This window comes from Sebastes umbrosus, chromosome 9, assembly GCF_015220745.1.
Source record: "Sebastes umbrosus isolate fSebUmb1 chromosome 9, fSebUmb1.pri, whole genome shotgun sequence".
Taxonomy (NCBI): domain Eukaryota; kingdom Metazoa; phylum Chordata; class Actinopteri; order Perciformes; family Sebastidae; genus Sebastes; species Sebastes umbrosus.
The window spans coordinates 19,250,628-19,268,221 of NC_051277.1; the positions used below are offsets into that span (position 1 = coordinate 19,250,628).

At 42.5% G+C, this 17,594-nt stretch overlaps 1 protein-coding gene across 9 annotated transcripts in view; it reads right to left on the bottom strand.

The window, feature by feature from the left end:
* dlg3 (discs, large homolog 3 (Drosophila)) overlaps positions 1-17,594 on the bottom strand; it is a 95,354-nt gene that overhangs the window by 69,543 nt on the left and 8,217 nt on the right. For 6 of the 9 annotated variants that reach the window (XM_037780810.1, XM_037780800.1, XM_037780798.1 and 3 more), the window contains exons 3-4: positions 15,717-15,802; positions 8,970-9,095 (exon numbers count right to left, since the gene is read on the bottom strand). In XM_037780810.1, coding sequence (XP_037636738.1) covers positions 8,970-9,095; positions 15,717-15,802 — 212 coding nt within the window. Of the gene's footprint in view, positions 1-1,136; positions 7,833-8,969; positions 9,096-15,716; positions 15,803-17,594 lie in introns of those variants that run through there. The other 3 variants (XM_037780804.1, XM_037780803.1, XM_037780801.1) reach the window with 3 other exon arrangements.

A 17,594-nucleotide genomic window follows, 5' to 3' on the forward strand; every position in this document is an offset into this window, starting at 1 on the left:
GGTTGCGGCTCATATGTGGGCTCAGCTCAGGGGGATCTCTTCCACTCTGCTACTGAAATTTCAGCCTCCATTTTACCCCAGTGCTTCTTCTACACCTCCCCTCCTCCTATTGCCTCACATTTCCTCGCTCAAAAGAAGCGATCAGACACAAACGGAGGGACTACAAACGATGCTGCGGCTTCACTTGACGCAAATACGAGACTACATAGACACATACTCATGCACAGCTCGAACCGTTCCTTGAATCTCATGCTCGCCGAGCCACCCTTCCCCCACCCGAGCTCACTCTCATGCTCGCATACATGCACCTTCCTTAATTAAACACTGCGCTTTGGAAGCTGTTCTGACCTTTTATCAACTGTGATTTATAAATACATGTAAATAAACCGTGGTAATAGAAACAAAATGGAGTGCATGTTAAGAGGCAGTTTCATTCACACTGTGCGGCACGTATGACAGGCAGCGTTCGGGCACAGATTACTGCTGATTCTCTGTTTTTTTTCATTCATTATATTGTGATTCTTTTTGAGCAAAATGGCTCAAATGGCAAAATAAGAAATGGAGCTGGTATCAGACATCGATTTCATCATCTCTTCCTCTACTCTGAGCTAATGACACACAATCCTACAATTAGCTGATCCCTGAGAAATCTATACATCTTATATAGTCAGTCCGTAATGTTACCAGTTACCGGCGTGAAAGGTAACTTAAAATAATTGCAAACTGCATCTCGGTGCTGCTTCAATGAATGAAAATGCACCATTTTTTGGCCTACGGTTACTGCATCAGCGTAAGCCTTTGACGACATACACTAGGTGTGTTAAATGTATAAGCATTAGTCATCTGCATCACATCCAAACATGAAGATCATGTCCATGTGTGTGCAATGGAACTGGATCAGTCCTGTTCTGTTCTCCTTACTCCGCTTCCGATAGAGGAACCACAGGCAACAAATGGGGAAACGGAGGGCTTGAGATGAATACTAAATATGAATTCTCTTCCATAAAGCGACAGCTGATACATGATGGTCTGTGTTTTACTACAGCAGCAGCTCATCTGATCCCAGTCCTCCCCTGCCAGGCCCCACAGGCCTGAGCTATCTAACAGAGTGAGTGAGTGAAGAGAAGATGAGTTACCTGGTCATACCACTCCCGGTTGGTACAGGTGCACTCGGGCCACCATCCTCCTTGTCCGCTGGAGTTGTTGCCGTTTACTTTGGGGCCACCCTTGGACTGGCCCTTTGGGTTCGGGCCTCCAGGGCCCCCACCAGACATAATCTTGCCCTTACTTCTCCCCAAAGTGCCCCCTCCTCCTCCCATGCTTCCACCTCCCCCTGAGGCCGGAGGGGGTAAGGTCTGGCCTCCCCCGTACCCAGGCGGGTATCCATAGGGCTCGGCCTGCCAGTCTCCTCCATACGACGGGGCGTCCATCCTACGCAGGGCAGCCATACGGGTCACCTCATAACATTCTGGGCACTTGCAGCAGTGGTGATGTTTGTGCATGCTGGCTGCGCTGGCTGGGCTGACGCTGAGCTGAGCGGCGTGGCACTCTGTCTCTGCTGCCTCCTCAGATCTCACACAGCACGCTGTGATCGGCTCACAGAGCGCTAATGCCGACGGAAAATAACACTAATCACAGGAATTTTTCTACCGATTTTCCCTTTTTTCGTCAAATCCTGTCACTCTCCGCTTTATTCCTCTCGGATGTAGAAAAAAACAAAAAAGATCAAGAGGGACGGGAAGCAGCAACAGGAAAACAAAAATACAAAATGGGCACGTAGTCTTTGTCCTCTTGACGTAGAAGATCAAAGGAAATATTCAAAATATTGTATACGACCAGACAATCAGAGACCAGCCCCGATGATAGAAATTTCCTCTTGCTTCTCTTGGTTCACAGTGATACGCATATAAATTCATAGATATATATATATATTCTTTTGTTTATATATCATATATATTTACACACACAAATACATATAAAAATATTAGTATAAACAGACAAGCACAAATACAGTTATGTACAGGGATAAATGTATATATATATAAATATCTATATGCGTGTGTACAAATATATATATAGATATATAAACAATATGTATAAATAAATGATATCCGCAGATGAAAATCTTCTTCTGTTAATTCTTGGTATCTTCCCGGTCTGTCAAAATCTCACGGTTTTCCTCCTGCGTTGAAAATCGTTGTCTTTCTCTCTCTCTGTCTCTTTTCTCAGCCTGCAGAGAGGAGCTGAGCACTGGATCGCCTCTCAGCCAGCTTGCCCTAGATGTGGATTATTCAGAGGGATGCGAGCAAGCAAGAGGGAGATGGAGAGCGAGAGACACAGAGAGAGAGAGAGAGAGAGAGGCAGGGAGGGAGGGAGGGGGAGAGATACGTAGCAGCATCCCTCCAGCACCTCAGCCCTGACAGCCACAGCCAATCAACTGGCAGCGCTGCCATCAGCAGCAGCAGCACCAACAGGACTGAGCGCTTCACTAGCTGCTCTTAAAGGGGCCGCGACAGCTAAAACCTCACTGCTGCCTGCCTTGGGTGAAAAGGTACTGCTTCTTCACAAATCAAGGCACAATGAAAACATTGTATTTGCCTATTCCCTCAATAAAAAAGGTCAGGAAGTCGTAGTCTGCAGTCTGACGATGCCAACCCTCGACCCTGATCCACTAAGTCTAATCCGTGTTTTTCATCAGACCAATGCAGCCAAAATCCAACTTACAGTTGCTCCGACTGGTCACTGGTCACCTCCACGGTCATCTCTAGTTCAGCTGCAGACTTAACAGCTTTCCTGTGCAAGTGACTGCCGACCTCGGGCTCTGTGTCACAGCACACATCTGTATATAATCTCACAAAGGAGGCAGGTGCAGCACATGAAAATGCTTTTTTTTTCCTCCTGGGTATCACTAGACCTGCCTCTCAACAGTGATGCCTTTGAATCACGCTGCATTACTTTACATCACCCCTCTTCCTTTTTTTAGTATTACTACTGGCAAAGCAGCACTGCTGTTGAATTAATGTTATAGTTAAGTCCTGCCTGTGTGCACCATCGGGTCAAAATAAGCACAATGAGAGGAAACTGCACTCCTGAAACCTTGTTTAAAGAACCATAGGGGAAATATTTTATGTTCACAATGATGACATCAACACATGTGTACGAAACCAACAAGATTACACGCTTGGGCTTTTCGAGTGGGTGGAGGAAGAGATTGAGAGAGAGAGAATGTGTGAGGGGGGGAAAAAGAGAGAAGGAGAGACTATATGGCTTTCATGTATGTGTGGCAGTTATATTTCCAGTAATGCGATTGGACTGCCTGTGAACCGTTTTGCATGCTTATGAATTTGTGGGTTGATCACAGCTAGATATAAAGCATCCTGACACTGAGGGCGAAGCTTTATTTTTTTTTTACAGAACTAAGAGGGAATGTTACAGTGTCGCCATTAAAAGCCCTGCATATATGCATTATTAATGAAATGTGACGGGGAACAGAGCTGGGTGTGTCTGCATGGGGGGAGAGATTTGTACATAGTCTGCATGTTACAGTGCTCAAACATGAATGCCGTTTCAGTGTTTTGACATAGTGCCTTTAAATTATATGTGTATTAAAGTGTATCTGTGCAGCCTTTCCTGTTAAATTGAGCAGAATTTTCCGTCGAGGGCACACTGCATTGTGCTGCAGCCCTACCAGGAGGCACACACAGCAGGCTCACTGACACTAAATTACATGCAACACTAACTCACTTCATTATAATGATATTCTTTCTACTACCTACAGAGAGTTGCCAAGCAAAAAAAGGGAGAGCAAAAAGAGGAGAAACTTGGGCATCTTTAAACAGAGACTAGAAACCACTGAATGCCTGAAGTTGCATTGTCGGCTGCAGCCACAAACCCTGCTGGAGCCAATCGGAGCGGTGAGGCGGGGCTTCGAGGCAGTGGCTTGAAAGGACGATGTAAGCATATCGATCACAGCACACATGACCGAGCACATGTTGCGACCATCCTTCCCTAGCCTCACTCTGTCTCTCTTATAAACTGTCCACATCACATTTACCTCACAGAGGGTTTGCAGTAAAACAAAAAAAACAAAACACATACTGTACAACGGCACACAAAATGATGGACTGGCAAGCACATAATAAAGGCAGGAGAGACGGACAGAGAAAGATCCCCTGCGCTGAAGGAACAGATATGTCATCTGTATGGGTGGGCGTGCACATATACACACATATCTGCGATATGAACTGTGTGTGTAGACACATTTAGTCGCTCTAGGGGAAAGAAACCTCTCCCTTTAAATATTACATAATATCAAATATATAAAGAATTTGGTAGGACGTTTTAGAGCCAATCAATTGCTGGTTTTCTGTATCAGAAGCATAGCAGGAAGAGGAATACAGGAAGTTAATATGCACTAATCACATTACAGCTATTACAGGAAAGAAAAGGTCTTGAAGGTCAATGTAGTGTTGCCGTAAATGTCGTGTAAGACATCTAATTTTTCCAACATATTTTTGTGGATAAAGACATCTTTTCTGTTTTGATGTTCTATGTTTTAATCACTAAAGAAATGTAATGTCTCTTAATCTCTTCTGCTTCTTTAAGAGTAAACATTTCATTAGAGAGATGATAAAGTGAAATCTAGGCAATTGCAACCTTATACAAGAGGTACAATATAGTGTAATCAAATACCATAGCCCTGCAATAAATACAACCTTTGTGCAAAATTATGTTAAATTTCTGTTGCGGTTGTGTGTCCTGAGTTTTGGTTAGACTCAATTACGCTATTATTTTTCAGCTTGTCGTTCGCAGTGTCCTTGTATTAGATTACATGATATTGTCAAATTTAATCCGCAGTTTATAACGTAATAAAGCTGTCACCTATATAAGATTATTTTTCCATTTGTGACACAGTGCCAAGCAGAAAAAAGCAATATTCAGTTACTGGCATTTCTTTAGTGGTGAGACATAAATAATACCAGAGATGGAAAACCATCAAAGATCTTTTAGTTCAGCTGCGAACACGTGGACAAAGATGTTCCACTTTCAAGAGAAAAACCTTTCTGAAATAATTACTGAAACAACGTATTGCCACAAACACGGAAAGAACACTGCGCAGCAGGGTATGATTGAACTGCTAGCTTGTAATTACACTCTGACTCTTACCAAATTTAATAACTATCCTGAAGAAAATACAATAAGAACAACTTGGCTTTAGTAGACCCAGAAGAATAGCAATCTTTTAGGACTCAAGGCAATATAAAAGATATCAAAAACACATATCCCTGCACATATGTGTATACATACATGCATGAGTACGCGTTTGTGTGTGTGCAGTCCTTGATAAATATTGTGCCCAATTAAACAGCTTGGACTGGAAAGGACTGGATCAACAGCATTAGGTGATTCATCTTGTGAAATGAAAGCGCTAACCTCTGACCTTCTGTTGACAAATGAAAAAGAAGGACCTGTGATTTATGGCATAAACGAGGAAATTATCCTGCGCTTTTGAACAGAGATGCTCCTCCGCTTCCCACCTTGCAGCTCCCCCAACACTATCAGCTCAGCATCAGCCTGCACGGCCCTTATTACATAAACCAACCTGGACAGCCTGTAATAAACACACACACACACACACACACACATGCTATCGTAATGAGCATTACAACCCCCCCCCAACCACAGCACACACCATGTATTGAGCTTTTCAGTCATTTCTAGGCATTTCTCAGAGAAGCTGTGTGACTACTCCTTCGTCACCTGACCGGATGCGGCACCATAAAAGGACAGTCGGTAGTGAGGCAGTCTTAAAGAGGCAGCTCCATATCAACACGTAATAAGCTGCTCTACTGTAGCCTTAACTAACTGCAAGAAGTGGGGTGAGGTAGCAAGTCCTAAAAGTCTCTCTTAGGCATCATTGCATCTTAACAGAATCCACTTGTTTCTCCTACGAATAGCAGATATTGAAAGGAGACTTTACAGTGAATGCTTCCACTGTTCAATGAATCATAGCTTAGGGGAGAGAGACCCTAAGACAGAAAGCCAGTCAGGTCGAGAGAATGAAAGATACTCGTCAGTTTTGTACTAAAAGCCAATGTAACCTGCCGAGCGGCCTCCACGACGCTCTCCCAGCGTTGCACACACAGAAAACAAAAGCTAGCACACGGCTAAGACTCCTATTAATAGGCCGCAGTGGCAGAGAACAGCTGCTCCACCACACACACCAAACACAGCACCTCCAACTGATGGAATAATGAGAGAGAGAGAAGCATACATGTGGAGCAAAATGAGGAGTGGAGGGAAATGTGGGAACACAAGATGGCAAGAGTGGGAGATTGTATCAGAGGGAACGCGTTTGGCGTAGATTTTGTACAGACAGAAGCAGAAAGAACGAGAGCTATGAAATGAGGTGCAAGTAGGAGGTTAAGAGATGAGCTGGAGAAAGCGGTTGATAAAATATATGATGAAGGTGCTGAAAGGTCCGCGACAGACGCCATAACTGAGGATGAAACGAAGCTACGATGCCCTATGTGTGGGCAGAAATGCGATGACTAGAGGGGGCATTACTGAAGCATGGTGCTGAACAGAAGGGGGAGTAAAAATAGAGGAGAAGAAAATAGAGAGATGCTGAGAAAACAAACAAAGTGCTTATGTGTCCACGAGTGCACGGGAATGCAAAATAAACTCGGTGAATTACCCATTCACCTTGTCACAGGGAGCGATGCATGTGAAGTCAGTGTGCTTGCTGAGTGTGCATCATCACGATTGTGCTCAATGCGTGTACGGTGTAAAAAGCAGAGCAGAAAGAGAGAGAGAGAAAGAGAGAGAGAGAGAGAGAGAGAGAGAGAAACAAAGACACGAATTAAAAGAGGAATGAAAAAGACGGGATGAAAAACAGAGAAGCGAGGAGAGAGATAGATAGAGAGAGTCAGAGCAGTCTGTAGGGATGCAGGCGGGGGAGGAATGTGGTTTCCATGGTAACCCGAGGAAGGCTGAGCTCTGGGTGTCCGTTCCAGCTCTGCACTGCACCGGCCCTCGCCTCTCAGCCGCCTTACTCTCTCTCTCTCTCTCTCCAGCCTCCCCCACTATATCTTCCTCTCTACACCCCCCCTCTCCCGTTCCCTGCGCCTCCTCAGCTCCCTCACCTCCCTCCTTCATGTGATAGAGGGAGTCACACACACACAGACACACACACACACAGCCAGCTCCATATTATCCAGAGTCAACCTGTGCTGTCACCGTATCCTTATGCAGACATTATCATACGAGCACATCGACTCCATGTGCTTACATCTTCCTCTCTTTCACCCCCTCCAAGCCCCCCTCACCCATTGCACTAGTTCTGGGCTCAGCTGAAAAGCCAACGCCTGCGGCCACTGTGCTGCCATGTGCCACTGGCCGTGTTGTAATGGGGAAGGCATGTGAACACAAGGGCCTTTAACGAAACCGAGGAACACAGCTAGCCTACATGTATGAGACACGTCTCTATCATGTAAGCAGCAGGTTGACCACAACTCTTAAAGAAATTGTTTGACATTTTGGGAAATGAGCTTATTCACTTTCTTGCCAAGAGATGGATGAGAAGATCGATACCCTCAATGTCTCTGTGCTAAATATAAAGGTAATAGTAACAAAAACAGACTACAAGCACCTCTAAAGCTCACTAATTAACGCATTATATCTGGTTTGTTTGTTCCGTACACAAAAACAAAGTGTAAAAAATATAAAATGGCACATCACAAACCACACATTGTAGTTCTTAAACGTGTACAGATTAAGCAAAGAGATGTAACGTATTAGTGAGCTTTAAAGGTGCTAGAAGTATGGATTTTGTTACCTTTGGACGGAGCCAAGCTATAGCTGTTTCCCCGTTTCTGTTTCTTTATGCTAAGCTAAGCCAACTGCCTGCTGGCTTTAGCGTTACACTGTATTGACTGGACATATGAGAGTGGTATTAATCTTCTCATCGAACTCTCGGCAAGACAGCAAATAAATGTATTTCCCAAAATGTTGACTTATTCCTTTAAATCTTTGCTAGCACAGATCAACAGTGTGAGCATCAACATGGTAAAACAGAAACCAGTACTTTAGGAGTTAAAGGTGCTAAATGCGAGATAAGGAGCAATTCTATTGCTGACAATGCCGTTGGTCAGGTCGGCGTTACCAGCTTTAACCACTGTATGAGATAAGTGCAGAGCGGCAGCCGTGAGCTAGCACGATGAACATTCACTAAAAGGCACGCGGCCGGCCCGGCGATGTCAACAAAACACGGAGAAGCTTGGATTCCAACACACACGGAGGGAGAGTGACTTCATTCTCTGCTTAGGTGGACGTTACTCCTCTATATCTTTACATAGCTAATAGTTGTTTGCTGCTATATTAATGCTCTGGATATCGTATTATATAGAGCACCTTTAAGTGTCAGGTGAAGAGAGTGATGACAAAATATTTACAAAATGTCTGTGTCACATAATTACTGTGTGATTAAAAGGCTAAATACTATTAATTACTATGATATGTATGAGCATAATAGATGCAAATTATCATTGTAGGTGTTGAAGAGAAAATTAATTAATTAAATGTATTTTTAGCATGAAATATTAACATCAGAATAATCAACACAGATTATTAGCAGATTCCATCTCTTCAAACTGATCAAACAAAATCCCTAGAAATCAATTCCCGGACTCGTTGGACTGCTTTGCGATTCAGTCAAGTCTCAACATCAATGAAATGTTTTAAAGGTCATCAACCTTTATGAACAGTAACAGATGTTTCATGATGCTAGGGCACTTCTGTGATGCCTCACTGAACTCTCATGGTGAACGCGTAATCATCACATCATCAGCTTCATTAGTATCTGCTTCTATTCGCAGCAGCTGCCTTTTCTAAGGCCTGATTAGAACCACTGAGGAGAAGTTGCGTTCAGGAGACCCCTAGGAAACTCAGTTTTGCTTTGCTTTACTCACCTTTGGCACGTCGACGTGGGATAGAGTCACCAAGCCAGAAACTCGCTCTACTTTGTGAGGGCTCCTCCTGCTGGTCACTCGCACCCGAGACACACCCTCCTCCTCCTCCTCCTCTTCCTCCTGGTCCTGTGGAACAAGAGTGAATAAAATCGGATTTTAAAAACTTCTCAAGCAATGACCTTGTGGATACCAAAGATGATAATGATCACCAACATCTTTAAAGGAGCAGTTCAACATTTTTAGAAATGAGCTTTTCTTCTGAGGGTTAGAAAAGAAAATTGATACCACTCTCGTGTCAAGACACAACTTGAGAAACAGGTAAAGCAGGTAAGCAAACAGAATATTTTTTCATCTAGGTGGTTATAAATGTCATAATCTGCCCTGCTCCATGTTTTCCATTCATATCTTTCATGTTTAGTGTTTCCTATTTTATTTTGTTTCTCACCTCTCCTCTCATTTCAGATCACTTTCCTGTCTGTTTTGGATGTCTGCCCCACTCTGATTAGTTGCACCAGTCTCTCATTAGCCCTGCACTCACCAGACCTCCTGCTCACCTGTTCTCACGTCCCCTATCAGTCATTCACTACATGTACCAGCCCAGTTCCATTGTTCTTTGTCAGTTCGTCTTTGTAGTTATGTGGCGTTTCGTTGCCTGGTTTCCGGTCACCCAATTGCCTGTAACCTGCCTGCTGGACCCTCTGTACATTTGGTCTCCTGCTAAAAACGTGAATAAATCACTTAAGTAATCCTGCTGCCTCCTCAACTCTCTGCATTTGGGTCCAATCCCTGTTTGAGTATTCCCTGCACCGTGACAAGAGTCTTTAAGAAGTCTGGAAATACCTTCATAACAGCCATGAGTGTACAATCAGATGCTTAGCTCTGTGACTTGAACGTAATGGTGCTACATGAGGCACACACTGAGGCTAGTCCGTACATTTAATACCAAACTAGAACCAGCAGGCCCCTCTTTACTCTCTGGTGCTGATTGATAACGTTTTTTTTGCCAAAGATTGATACCGCTCTCATTTCAGTGCACTGAATATGAAGCTAGAGCCAGCAGCCGGTTAGCTTAACTGAAGGTCTAAAATCTGCCTACCAGCTCCACTAAAGCCCCCTAATTTAGGGCTGTGTATTGGCAAGTATCTGGCGATACGATATCACGACACAGGGGTTACAATTCAATATATTGCGATGTATTGCGATACTGTAAGGAAGGCGATATATTGCCACTTTTTAATCTAATTTTAGGAAGACTGTCACAGTATAAAGAACATACTGCCATATGCATAAAATCAGAGTAAAAAAAGTTAACTTTTTTAATGCAATCCGAACAATGGGATCTGCATTTGCATGAATCACAGTCCCTGTAACATCCACCATCATAGCACTAATTTGAGAAGGCACATACACAGAGGTCTGAAGTATTGACTTTTGAGAATCGATACAGTATCACACAACATAATATCGCAATATTCCATTTTTTTTAATATTTTCTTACACCCCTATCAGTTAACTCATATCTTGTTACTAGAATTATCTCTTGGTCAGCGCCAGGGTAGCTGTTTCCAGTCTTTATGCTAAGCTAAACTAACCAGCTGCTGGTTTTAGCTTCATATTTAGGGCACAGAAATGAGAGCGGTATCAATCTTCTCACCTGTCGGCAAGAAAGCGAGTACGACTATTTCCTTTAATGTTGTAAAAAATCAGCACTGAAGAATAAAAAGGAGCTAGTCCAAAAAATATACTTGAGCATGGCTAAGGAAATTGAACTGTAGTGAATCAAGACTATCTTTTTAAAATTAAAAATGTAAGAATAACAGTGCAGAATAACACACACCAACACGGTGCTATTTGTTGTGGAAACAGTCACCCGCCAAAGCAGCACAGAACTGGACTGCAGGTTCAATCCATCTCATATTTTATGACAAGTGAAACTCTGCCAGCAGCAAACTTAACTGAAGTGACCAAAACCTTCTACAGACTGTGGACGGGGATACACAGAATCTATAGTACCTGAAATTCACTGAGATCAGACCACACAGGACCTGAACTAACAGCAGGGGGCAGCCTTTAGAGGACACCGTCACTGGTGCAAAGTTCGAAAAAAAAAAAGTTACAGCAAAACAGCCTTCAGCTAGAGCAAACACGTGGTGCCTTCTCTCTCAGCTGAGACCTCCAAATTAAAATGAAAGCTGAAAGTTGAAGTGTTTATATAAATACACACACACACCTAAGCCTGCAGGCTGCTGTACCTGGCATCACTGCGACGAACAGGAACCGAGTTGCAAAAGACACACAACACAATGTTTTTCTTTGTTGTCTCCACTGGTATGGACCAGATATACTATGTGTTTGAGTTTCTCTCTGACGGCTCCATTCCCACATGGCAGCTCTGACAGCGCCTGAGCCAGAGCTGCCCGCATTTTTTATCTAATAGCAGCAACTAAGAGTATGCCCTATGCACTTTCCGCACACACTTCCACACTCACATATGCACATGCACATACAAAATTGTGCAGACATATTTGAAATGAGCCCATCAATTAATAATTTCAAGTCATGCAATATTTAAAATTTATGAAATGGTTCAGTTACTTCTTGGCCATTACTTTCGTAGTGATTCCAGGATTATTACACAATAAAAAAAAAGGTTCTTGCAATCAAAACACTAATTACTTTGTAATTATAAAATCAACTACCTCATAACAGCTTCTTTTCTCACCATTTCTTTCATTTCTTTTCCAAAAAGGAGCTATTCTCCACTCTCACCTGCTACTCTGCACCAAATCAGGGAATTTGCAGACTCATTTAGTTTCCCTCCCATCCTCCACTCAGGTGACAACATGGCTAGAATACTGATGAGCGCCTCACTGGGTGTCCATTAAGTAGCTCTCTCCCTCTCAAACTTCCCCTTCTCTCTCCCTCTCTCCAGGACTGTGCCGGGGCCCCACAAGCAGCTGGGATCCAGAGAGGGAAGGATGTGGGGAAGGATCAGGAGCCACGCTGCACTGAATTAGAAGCTCAGCAGGGTGGATCACAGAGTACACTGAGAGGAGCTTAGGATGGCAGAAGAAAGTTCAAACCACAGTCATAGTTTGTGGGTTATTTTCTTTGGAAGTGACACGTGGCACTGCAATTGACCTTATACGTTTCAGTGTCAAGGAAGTGCACCGACTCCATTATTCAGTCTTTTGACTTTCTGTCTATACGGGAAGAAGGAATATGTCACGTTGTGTGGATCGACATCTGCTGCTTGTCATCACCTTTACCTGCATTTCATCAAATATATAACCAGTTTTATAATATAACATAAAGCGTGAAGGACCAACACGTTCTCATCCCAACACGTTCTCATCCCAACTCGTCATATTCTGCCATTTTTGGCGCCACTTTAGAATTTGGCAACAAAACCACTTAGTTAGATTTAGGAAAAAACTTCATGGCTGGGCTTAAAACTACTACGTTTTTAAAGTGAAAATGACACTGAACGTTGTGAACACAGGACACAAATGAGCAGCTGATTGTAACGTAAAAGTGAAACTTAACAAGCGGGACATGAACGGCGATATCCTGGATGAAAGTCTTGTTTATTGGACCCGTCCACCTCCCATCCTGCCCTCTCTTAGTGTGTCTTTTCGTTATTTTAACTACACCGCCTCACTCCCGGCGCACTTTCTCTGAGCGTTTACTGTTGCCGCACATGGATTTACATTGTAATTAATGGAAAGCCCAGTGTATCCATGCAGGTGCTAAACGGTGCCTTGTGCGGCGGTATCACACGCAAACGGCCATGACAAAGCGTCGGTATTTGACGCCCTGGGAATGAAAGAACATGACAGATTTTATTCTGACAAACATTGACCGATTATTACACGGAGACGCTAATTAGATTAGTTCACCCGCACAGTTCTGAACAGAGATCGTCGTGGATCAATAAAAGATATGAATAACTGAGTGAAATAGATAGCTTAATTAATTAGCCTAATCATATGGTTATAATTATATGGTAAGTAGTTATAGCCAGCTAAAGGTAATGGGTAAATGGTTGAAAGAATCATCTTCTGCCCCTCCAAGTTTGTCCGGGTCCAGACCTTTAAATCCGCCCACACTACCGAGTTCGAGTTGACTGATTCGTCTGGCATCGTGACATCGGTTCGAGTGGAGGCAATGTCAGACAGACTGACAATTTTGTCTGATATCCTTAGGATAACAGTCTTACATTGACTTTTATAAAATTAGTAAGAGATAATTGTTGTGAAAGAATCCCTTCGCGTCGGGGTCTCTCATCGCCCTGAAGGGGATTCTTTCAAAACAATGACCCGCTAGCTGTACATTATCCCGCTTATTACACGGCTACTTACTTAAGAAATCAATATTTTGAAACAAAAACAGTCCGCCAGAGTCCGACATCAGAGCTGCGCCCATAGCAACGGTCTGCTATACATAGCAACGGTCTGTTATACAGAAATTACAGACCGCAGAACGCCGTGATTGACCAATCAGAATTGAGTATTCAACTCAGCTGTGTAATAAATAGTGTTAAATAACATCCAATTTAAAATCAACTGAAATGAACACATTTGGAACATGGCTCTTCCGACAAAGACAGGATGGGAACCACTGGACTAATCCGACATGTTAGAGGTCATAACTCTTGCAAATACGTAATTATTTTTTAATCTCAGAAAAAAAGATTGTTAATATGTTTCCTACTATTTCCTTTACACAGTGTTATAAATGCATGAGAATCATTTCTGTTGAAAATAATGTCACTCGCTCAAGCTTTGTGTGTTGAGGACTCATAACCTGGACAACACAGACAGTCTTCTGCACTAAAGCGTCCATTTAATACAGTCTAGTGAATGACAGGTTTATTGTAGTTCCCCTGTTCAACTGACCGTACGTAATCCAGTTCAGACTTAGTGTATGAATTTCAAAAACATATTGCCATTAAGTGATTGACTGGAGGGAGGGGCTGTTGAGCATGAAGGAATAACGTTAGATTAAAGTTCTTATCTCGTGAGGATGGAATTGCGTAATTTCACCTTTATATTAAAGGCCTAAAAAACCCTTGAAAAAGAGTTTACACTATGCATGACTTTGAAACACGTGCATATATGCAGGAATTGATTTATTAAACTATGTATGAAATCTAGTATAGATCCCATCAACCAAACAAGCAGGGTGGCTCAGTCAAATCCACATCCTCCTGCTCATCACAAAGGTGAGTTCCTTCCTGACTGTAACTAATGGTTGACATCACATTCACTGTGCACATTAGTGACGAATCAGAAGGTCCCGAATGTGCATTGTATGGTTAACTTCTTCTGCAACCCATTTTGTTTAGAGACTTGATCAGTGTGCTGAACATCTCTAGATACACTGAAGAGCTTTTCTGACACATTTAAACTGAGAAAAGCTTTCAAAGCGATTTCTAGTGGGCTCTTTTCACCTCTGAAGTATTTTGGAGTTGACTGTGAATGGTTGTCTTCCAGCACTACCAAGACTCCACTTCTCTAAAGGCAAGGTAAGTGCCCATTCCTCTTTCTGTGGTGTTACAGTATATTTGAAAGGAACTGCTAATATTATCACATCAATAAACCGTTGAACACTTGCACGCCTGTAAATAAATTGAATACAGACCAATGCACTCGGTTTTATTGAGTACATTAACCAGTCACATTACACTTGTTCTCTTCTGGATAATAAATGAGAACAGTAAGCGTTAGAAAATGGCCTGTTGCGTTTCCTGTTATGGAATAAAAGGTCTTTGAGGCGTCTTTAAGGCCCACATAATTTGATTAAATTAGCCTGATGTTTCAGTGGAGGAATCCTGTTTGTTGGTTCAAAGGGATCAAAGCTGTCCATTGTGCCATTAAAAATTACATTTAAAAAAATTTGTGCTAAAATTGAAATCAGGTTTTTTTGTTTCGGGTATCACAATGAATTGGTACCCCCACGTATCGCACATAGACTGATGTTGCGTGACTGTGAGTGCAGACAAATAACCAGACACACACATTAAGGCAGCAGCTATAGCGTTTTTCTAATCTCTGCTCAAAAGCAGGCCAGAGATCATTCAGTTAATGGGCTACAGAAGTCAGTCAAAGATCAATTTCATTAACATTTTGGCATAGCTGAAGGAAAGTTATGAGGCGATATTAAATCATGCGAGTGACATGAAGTCCTACGCATCCAAAGGCTATTAGGAGATCAGTGACATGGAGCTACAAACCAAATTATCCATATTTTTTAACCACTGTGATGCTCCTCAGTAAACATCTAAATGTGGTTTGAATCTTCACAAAATGCTGCCTTAAATTCAGTAGTTTGATTTTGTGTCTTACACTAAAAATATTCTGTGAATGCAAACGCTTGTTGTGCTGAAAGGACTGTCTGATTTCGTGAGAGCAGCCCACTGATGAGCAAATAGTAATCAGCGCTCTTTTGACTTCGTCTAATTTCCTCTTCTCCCCTCCAGCCATGCGTCCCCTCCCTCCAACCTTTCCCCTCGCTGACACTCACTCACCAGGTTGAAGTCATAGCCGCTGCCGTGACTCATGATAACATTTTCTCCATGTAGGAGTGCGAGGGACACCAGTAGTGACACCTTGTGTTGGCTGCCGAGTAACCTTTTTGCGCAGCCGAGGAGACAAAGCGTGGCAAACAGCGGCATGTGTGACACCGGATACAATGTAAACAATAAGCATATTTATTACTATCTATAATGTGAAGAAGGAAAATTACCTCCCACGCATCTTGCCTGCTGTCTTCTTTCACAACAGTTTGTTCTGCATTCAGTTGCAAGGTCACCTCGTAACACTCTTGAATATCTGTGAGACAAAAACAACGACAATTAGGGATTTTTTTTCTTTACTTGGATCATAACAAACAGACGTTTTTTTTTTTTTACTTTGTAATCTTTATTTCTGTTACATAACTTCTCAGTCTTCTAAAGTACGCTGCTTTAGTTGAGTGAAAGAATCCAGCAATCAATCACGGACACATTGTTTTCCTCAGCGGTGCACTGGGTGAAAACGTGGGGGTGGGAGTCGTCTGTTTACATGGAAGTTATGTCTCCACTCTTCTTATTTTGCTGCTGAACTATATGACTCAGGCAATGACTGAGCGAATCATCAACTCACTGTCTAAGAGGCCCACGTTATAATATCTCACCTGAACAACATGAATCATTTCTCTAATTTGTTATTCTTTTAGTTCAGTATCAACATCGATCAATTACACTCTAGGTCGTTTCCAGTCTTGTTGCTTTGAAGCTCCATTTTAAGGTGAGGGTACATGAGCGCCTACGCATGTTGAATAAATGTAGACACTGCCCCCTAGTTGAGTAGTGGGCAATTCATACCCTGTTACATGCTGTGAATTGAGTGCTGTAGAAAGGGAAGTTCGTTTTATGAAAGCTATTTCCTGGACTTTCACATTAAAGGGATACTTCGGGTGTTTTTGAAGTGGGGTTGTATGAGGTACTTATCCATAGTCAGTGTATTACCTACAGTAGATGAACGGTCGGCACGCCCCCAGTTTGGAGAAGCAGACAGGAGTTACCGCACAGAAGCAAAGCAATGTACTGCTGAGGACGGGGCCGGCAGCAAAACGTATTCTAGACAACTAAAAGAAATTAAAGGTGTACTCTATACTTAGAGTATATTCGCCGGTTTATCTTGCTGTCAGGCAGCTATATAGTCTATGTTTCCGACAGGGAACTTTAAAGCTAGTCACTTGTCAAAGACAATTTTTGGAACAGTAATGCAAACAGCACTTTACTATGGACATAAATGCACTTTTCTCTGCTGCTAAACATGACTGCAAATTGTGTGAAATTGTGTCTGAAACGTTTGCTTATTTTATTTTTTTATTTTTAGGTATTGTTAATTTTAATACTTATTTATTTTACCTTTTTAATGCACTGACGGGAGCTGGGAGAAACAATATTTCGTTTCCTTCTGTGTATGCAAATACTCAGTGAAATGACAATAGTGAATAGTGAACTCAAAAGTGAATCTTGAATCTTGAATCTTGAAGCTGTTATCTAGGGCTATACTCTCCCCAAAAAAACTGTTATTGTGTGACTTTGGTTAGTTCAGATTCACCAAAGTCACACAATAATACAAACAAACAAACCGATCGAGGCAGCAGTAGACCAGCAACCCCGTTGTTCTGTGAGGTAAAATTATAGGTTTTTTAAAATGGAATCTGGTGGCTTTGGCGAGAGCATAGATGGATGGAAAGGCTTCAGTTCCCCGTCGGAAAGGGCTGTCTGTCGGCAAGGCAAAGCAGTGAAAATACTCTAAATATAGCGTACACTTGAACTGATATTGATTTTTTTAGCTGAGCCTTTCTTTTAGGTGGCTAAAATACGTTTAGCTGCCTGCCCCGTTCACAGCGGTACATTGCTTTGCTTCCGTGCGGTAACTCTTGCCGAACCTGGCGGCGCGCCGACCGTCATAATTGAGGATAACTACCTCATACAACCTCACTTCAAAACACCCAAACTATCCCTTTAAAGGATGTAATATGATGCTTCAAACGTAATGTGAGGAAAGTGACTTTCATATACATATTTCATAACATGCCATATTGTGAATATAAGGGTGTAAAAACATT